This window comes from Limulus polyphemus, unplaced genomic scaffold (genome assembly GCF_000517525.1).
Source record: "Limulus polyphemus unplaced genomic scaffold, Limulus_polyphemus-2.1.2 Scaffold1168, whole genome shotgun sequence".
In the NCBI taxonomy this organism is placed as follows: domain Eukaryota; kingdom Metazoa; phylum Arthropoda; class Merostomata; order Xiphosura; family Limulidae; genus Limulus; species Limulus polyphemus.
The window spans coordinates 321,440-329,339 of NW_013666778.1; the positions used below are offsets into that span (position 1 = coordinate 321,440).

Genomic DNA, 7,900 nt, shown 5'->3' on the forward strand with positions numbered 1-7,900 from the left:
GTTATTAACAGATATTTATATGATCTTTTATTTCAGTATACCCAAGGTTAACCAGGAGTTGTTAAGGTTATTAACAGATATTTATATGATCTTTTATTTCAGTATACCCAAGGTTAACCAGGAGTTGTTAAGGTTATTAACAGATATTTATATGAACTTTTATTTCAGTATATCAAGGTTAACCAGGAGTTGTTAAGGTTATTAACAAATATTTATATGAACTTTTGTTTCAGTATACCCAAGGTTAACCAGGAGTTGTTAAGGTTATTAACAAATATTAATATGAACTTTTGTTTCAGTATACCCAAGGTTAACCAGGAGTTGTTAAGGTTATTAACAGATATTTATATGAACTTTTATTTCAGTATACCCAAGGTTAACCAGGGGTTGTTAAGGTTATTAGCAAATATTTATATGAACTTTTGTTTCAGTATTCCCAAGGTTAACCAGGAGTTGTTAAGGTTATTAACAGATATTTATATGAACTTTTGTTTCAGTATACCCAAGGTTAACCAGGAGTTGTTAAGGTTGTTAACAAATATTTATATGAACTTTTGTTTCAGTATACCCAAGGTTAACCAGGAGTTGTTAAGGTTGTTAACAGATATTTATATGAACTTTTGTTTCAGTATACCCAAGATTAACCAGGAGTTGTTAAGGTTATTAACAGATATTTATATGAACTTGTATTTCAGTATACCCAAGGTTAACCAGGAGTTGTTAAGGTTGTTAACAGATATTTGTATGAACTTTTGTTTCAGTATACCTAAGGTTAACCAGGAGTTGTTAAGGTTATTAGCCCTGGTTAACCTTGGGTATACTGAAACAAAAGTTCATATAAATATTTTGCTCTGACTTCTTTTGGAACAATAATTTACCACAAACCTTACTGTAACGGTTTTGCTCTGACTTCTTTTGGAACAAAAATTACCACAAACCTTACTGTAACGGGTTTGCTCTGACTTCTTTTGGAACAATAATTTACCACAAACCTTACTGTAACGGGTTTGCTCTGACTTTTTTTGGAACAAAAATTTACCACAAACCTTACTGTAACGGTTTTGCTCTGACTTCTTTTGGAACAAAAATTTACCACAAACCTCACCGTAACCGTTTTGCTCTGACTTCTTTTGGAACAATAATTTACCACAAACCTTACTGTAACGGGTTTGCTCTGACTTTTTTTGGAACAAAAATTACCACAAACCTTCTTTACTGTAAGAATTTTATTTTGATTTTTTTTGGAACAATGAATATGTTATTGTTGGTTCAAAATAATCGTTTGATTTCTATCTGTTGAAATTTTCGTCTGGAAATATGTGTAAGTTCTAGTTAGTTACCTTGGTTTTTTTAAAGCTAATTTTAATTTTCATTAGAGTAAGAAAGTTACTTTCTTTGATTCTAAATTCTAAAAATTAACATTCATGAAATACGAGGGAACTTCCTCCTCCTTTTATTTGCCCTCCAAGTGGACTTGTGATGCTAGAATTTGGGTTTCAACATTCCTTGTGGGCACAGCAAAGATAACCAATTGTGTAGCTATGTGCTTAACTACAAACAAACAAACTTTCCCTATTTTCTGTAGAAGCTCATTCTGTGAAGGAAATAATCTTTTATCTACTCACTTCACCCCAAAAAATCATTATTTTCTAACTTGTCTTTTGATCGAGGCACGTGAAATATTAACGTTACAACATGATTTTCTTGCGTATGCTTCTCAACGACTGTACTTCTGGTCAATTTATTGTAGCGCCTCCTGGCGACATACCTTAAGTTGTGATTCCAGTATTTCTAACTATAGTAATGTGCATCGGAAAGTTTAATTCAGCCACTTCCAACGGTAGGCCTCCAGTACTCGTAATTATAGTAAAGCACATTTTAATTGACTGTAATAATGTGAGCGTGAAAAACTAGACTATTTTACGCATAGTGTGTGAAATTGTGAGTATGATGAGGTGATACTACTGGAGGGAAAAGTATGCATATTTCACTCTGTGTGTATAATGGATAGAGGTGGGGATTTGTATGTTGTATTCAATGATATAGATTATTTTCTGTAGGTCATAAATACTGAACATTTCAGTGACCTAAATTCATTGAAACTCGTTGCTGCCTATCGTCTTCTAAATATCCTCAATGTCTATAATGCGTTGGCAGCTTACAATTTGGCAAACAATTGGTGTGAAAACTTACAGCGTTCGGCTAGACCTCTAGTTAGATTGGATGAGAATACCCCACCCGTACCTACCCTTGTCCACGCCTGCGGGGCTCAGCTCTCTCAGATATATTAAAATCAAACCTATAAAACGCCCTGGACAAAATGTTGGATCTGCTGTTGGAAGGCTGTATATAAACATTGTATTTCCTCTCATTAGCATGTTTGTGCATGCAGGTTGTACACATCCACTCGTCAAGTGATTTTGCACAACGGTTTTAGATGCACACGACAGAAGTCCAGCATACACCATGACCTACTTAATTTCCAGATCTTCGTCTTTTATCTTTCTCTTTGTGTGTGTAATAGCGAACCTTCGTATTTCATTTTATTAGGTTAGACACAACCAAGAATCTACACATACTTTTATAGCAACATCATTACAGCGATTCTAAACTTACCGTAATATTCATCACTGAGGTATATGTCGTTCACCAGTTTAGGATAAAGTTTGACGAGGCGCTTGGCTAGCTCAGCGTGAATAGTGGATGAGAGGAGCAAACACAAGTGGAGTGCAGTCTCTCCTACGGATCCTCTTTCGTAGAGGTCCCAACACACTTCTCGGAACATCGTTGGGTCTAGTTGAACAGTAATGAGCAACAGAAACAAATGAAAATGTAATCTTAAACTATATTATCGTAATTTATCATTAACAAACAGTCTGATGAAAAGTTGAATATTATTAATTTTGTACTGATAATAGCAAACCCCATTATGTCTAGACAATAGTAAATATTGTTGATAGCAAACCCCATTATGTTTAGACAATAGTAAATATTGTTGATAGCAAACCCCATTATGTCTAGACAATAGTAAATATTGTTAATAGCAAACCCCATTATGTCTAGACAATAGTAAATATTGTTAATAGCAAACCCCATTATGTCTAGAAAATAGTAAATATTGTTGCTTCATCACAGACATAAATATTACCTAGTATATCTGATATCTAGTGAATATTGTTAGTTTATTATAAACATTAATAATTCCCAATATCTCTAACGCCTAGTGATTATTTTTAATTAATTATCAGCATTAACAAACCCCAGTTCATTTAATGTCTGATTGCTATGATTACTTTGTTATTTACTTAAGAAACACCTGTATCTTATATTTGAACAACAGTGTCTGTCTGTGTAAGACGCAACTTAAATATCTTTACAAACTAATAGATGGCACTACAATACGTTATTCTTGGTGTTTTTCACCTTCTGTAAGAGTTTTTGTTTTAAAAATTTAGTAAAACATTTTATAAGCATTTCTTATGAAATGTTGTATTTTTATGGACTTGCCCTTGACCCTTCAGTTCTTTGCCATCACAATTTATAATCGCAGAGTTAGACATTTGACCATGTAGGAAAATTTCCTGTAGGACCAGTTTTTCACATGGTTAACTCTAATTCAGCTTTATCAAGAAGCAGACTTGAACATAACATTAAAATATATATATATAAGTCCAAATCCTAATGAAGGACCATTTGCAGGTGAGGACAAATTATACACAAAAAAATATTATTTTTCGTGAAATACAAATTATGATTCTCAAAGAATCCAACAAATCGAGAAAATTGTAAGATAATTTAAACCATAAATTTGAAAACTATAGGAAATAATAAAATCAAACGAACTGTCAAGTCAGCAAAAAAGTCAGCTGACTCAACCATTTCGCTGTGATGTTTGTCTGTTAGCCCTGATGATTGATAAAAGAGTTCGTATAAATATTCGTTAACAACCTTAACAACTTTGCTGTAAGTGGATCTTCACCAAATTTGGTATGGAGATTCGTTAGGTCCATGGGGAGATACATACAAATATTCAGTATTACATTTTGCGGTATTTTTGAAGGTTTTTGCATCTTTTACGCTACTTCGCTCCCTGTTGATGGATATTCACCAAATTTGGCATCAAGGTTTGTTGGGTCCATGCGGAAATACATGCAGAGTTGCGATTTAAAATTTTGTGTTTTGGAGTTTAGATGAGCGTTTTAGAGTTTTTTACAATTACATATATGGGAAGCAGCTTTTCAGGGTACTCCAGCTAGTATCTATATAAATATGATACTACTGTCTGTTGTATGTCTAGGTAACTACTTCGTAGGGTGTGGATGGATCTTCACCATAATTGGTATGGCGGTTCATTAGGTCCATGCGGAGGTACTCACAGATTGGATAAAAAAATATGTTACATGTGTTCCTTTTATGATCCAAAAGAGTCATTTGTACAACAACCATCAGTTAATAAAACTGGACATCCAGTGCTATCTTGTTTCCATCCCTCCCTGAATATTCATTTAGACCGCAGTACGGGAGCTCCAAGTATGAGTTATAAATATTTTTATTGATGATATTATGAAAATGGTTTATATTTATTCTAATGAAAATATTGTAACTGGTTAAAAAAAAAGGAGAATAAATAACTAATAAGAATCGACAACAAATATGTTTTTTAACTCAGTTGAGTAATCTCCAGTTCAGTTCCGTTCCAGCTTCAAACTCTACCATTTTTTGGCGTTAAAAAATAAAACATATATGTTAAACGTGTTTTTTTAGTCAGTTTTGAATTACCAAAAAAGCTAGGCCGCCAATTATAACTTTAAATAAAATGGAAGAACAAAAGAAAAAGAAGGAGAATTTTTTGGCACTTAGTCCTAAGTTTCAGTATTATAGATATAACACTTAGTCGTAAGTTTCAGCATTATAACACATAACATTTAGTCATCAGTTTCAGATTATAATACATAACACTTAGTCGTCAGTTTCAGTATTATAATACATAACACTTATTCGTCAGTTTCATATTATAATACATAACACTTAGTCGTATGTTTCAGTATTATAGCATATAACACTTAGTCGTCAGTTTCAGTATTATAATACATAACACTTAGGCGTCAGTTTCAGTATTATAATACATAACACTTAGTCGTCAGTTTCAGTATTATAATACATAACACTTAGTCGTCAGTTTCGGTATTATAATACATAACACTTAGTTGTATGTTTCAGTATTATAACACATAACACTTAGTCGTCAGTTTCAGTATTATAACATATAACATTTAGTCATCAGTTTCAGTATTGTAATACATAACACTTAGTCGTCAGTTTCGGTATTATAACACATAACACTTAGTCGTCAGTTTCAGTATCATAAACGTAAACAAAAACGTGGAGTGCAGAGAAAGTCAGAGTATTTTGTGAACTTACAGTCTTCTCATATATCACCATAATGTGCGTTACTGTATTTCCATTTGTATCTTGCCTATTAGGATCTGCTCCTTTCGCTAGTAACAGCCGGTAGCATTCCTCTTGTTCCAGACATGCAGCGAAGCTAAGAGGGTATTCACCCCAGTAGACATATCTGTGTAATAAGAATGAACTTTGGGTTAAAATACATGTTATTGTGGACTTGCAGTGCAGAGACAGAAGTATAAGATAAACGTACAGATAATCTGTAAATAAAGGTAGTTTGAACGTGAATGAACGGAAGTGACGTATTGTTAAAATTGGCTTAAACCTTTTAGTGGAGGTAGGGTAGTCTTGTAAGGAATAAACTTATGACTTTTTATTTTAATATTTTTAACTTTTATTTTTTTTCTCGAAGTTATCCAAACTTTTAGTAGGTTTAATCTAACATTAAAAACAATGGCAAATAATCCTGATGCGAGGTGATGTTGGAAACTATGAGAATATAGACGTACCCTTCATAGTTGGTCTTTACAGCAACGTCCACTGTCTCGTGTTCCAGGCTATCCATTCTAGAAGCCTTTTGATCTTCCGGGCAGAAAAAGTTCCCGATACAACGCTCATGATAGTTAACTCCGTTGTCCACTAAGAACTTGACCATCGCTGGATCTTCATTAACGATAGCCATGTGAAGAACATTTTCTCCTGAGAGAACAATCATGTGTAATACTTATATATATAAATAGCACAACAATCCAAATCTTGTTTTGGCACATGTTAACTTCTTTTACGCTAGCCATAAAAAAAGAAAAGAGAGTAGATAGTCGATAAATTGACTGTTGGACGTTTCTTACGTCATGTTGGACGGAGCTCATGTAAAACAGATTTACATTAAATACACTGTGACATGTTGTACGAAGAAAAAAAAGATTTACATTAAACACAATGTGACATGTTGGATGGAGCTCGTGTAAAATAGGTTTACATTAAACACAATGTGACATGTTGAACAAAGTTCATGTAAAAAGAGTTTACACTAAACAGAGTGTGACACGTTAGACGGAGTTCATGCATAAAACATATTTACATTAAACACATGTGAAATGCAGCGCATTATAATATCAATTTTATACAGTATCTAATAAGGTGAAAATCATTTTTAAAGCAAAAGTTTTTAATCGATCACCAACGATTAGTATAAAGCGTCATATTAAGTATAAACGTTCTTAGATCAACAACAGTTACTAAAGCGTCATATTAAGTATAAACGTTCTTAGATCAACAAGAACTACTAAAGCGTCATATTAAGTATAAACCCTCTTAGATCAACAACAACTACTAAAGCGTCATATTAAGTATAAACCCTCTTAGGTCAACAACAACTACTAGAGCGTCATATTAAGTATAAACGTTCTTAGATCAACAACAACTATTAAAGCGTCATATTAAGTATAAACCCTCTTAGACCAACAACAAATACTAAAGTGTCATATTAAGTATAAACGTTCTTAGATCAACAACAGTTACTAAAGCGTCATATTAAGTATAAACGTTCTTAGATCAACAACAGTTACTAAAGCGTCATATTAAGTATAAACCCTCTTAGATCAACAACAACTACTAAAGTGTCATATTAAGTATAAACGTTTTAGATCAACAACAACTACTAAAGTGTCATATTAAGTATAAACGTTTTAGATCAACAACAATTACTATAAACAGCTATTTTAGAATGAATGTAATAATTGTTTGTGTATTTTGATCATTAAAAGAATGATGAATCTGTTTGGTTCTGTTTGTAACTATGTAATAATACTTGTTCTTATTACATATATACATAGTTGAATAGTATTCTAACAATATAACTCTAGTATTATAACAAACTTGAAACACGTTTCGCTATATTTTATGGTGTATATAGTTGATACAGAATAAATGTTAACTTCTTAGAAACACGATATATATTGTCCAATCTGTTGAATCCATTAAACAGACCGTACGGGATATTTCATTGAAACTTTCTTGTGCTAAAATCATTTTTAAGTGTTATATATTGGAACTGTAAGATACTGCTGATTATTTGTTTACAATTAAACTTTAATTTTGTAAGGAAGATTATTTCAATACAGATTTCTTTTGTAGTATACCGTTTCAGTAATGATTATAATTGTTTTCACTTTAAACTGACAGCCTGAACAACTTCAACAAATAAAGTTTCAAGTAATTTTTTTTAAGTTATCAAGTGGTAAAAGTACCACTACCAAAAGCAACGAACCGGCACTTTCAAATATTATTACAACAAAAGAAGTATAATGAAACTGATGTTTGATTATCATTAACATTGACTTAATAATTCATTTCACAGTTAACCTTCCATAACTCAACTTTGTATTTTAAATACTACTCTACAGCTCTACAATTCTAAGTATTGTGAAACCATAGCAACTGTTTTTAAAAATGTTGTCAGGGAACTTAATATGATTAATCAGCATATTTATTA

General features: G+C 32.2%; 1 protein-coding gene across 1 annotated transcript in view; it reads right to left on the minus strand.

The window, feature by feature from the left end:
• The window catches only part of LOC106462449 (transient receptor potential cation channel subfamily V member 5-like), a 46,412-nt gene extending 40,291 nt beyond the window's left edge, over positions 1 to 6,121 (minus strand). Inside the window, exons 1-2 of the mRNA XM_013922370.2 lie at positions 5,916 to 6,121; positions 5,422 to 5,575 (exon numbers count right to left, since the gene is read on the minus strand). Of these exons, the coding sequence (XP_013777824.1) occupies positions 5,422 to 5,575; positions 5,916 to 6,121 (360 nt within the window). The remainder of the gene's footprint in view (positions 1 to 5,421; positions 5,576 to 5,915) is intronic.
• Between the last annotated feature and the right edge of the window lie 1,779 nt (positions 6,122 to 7,900).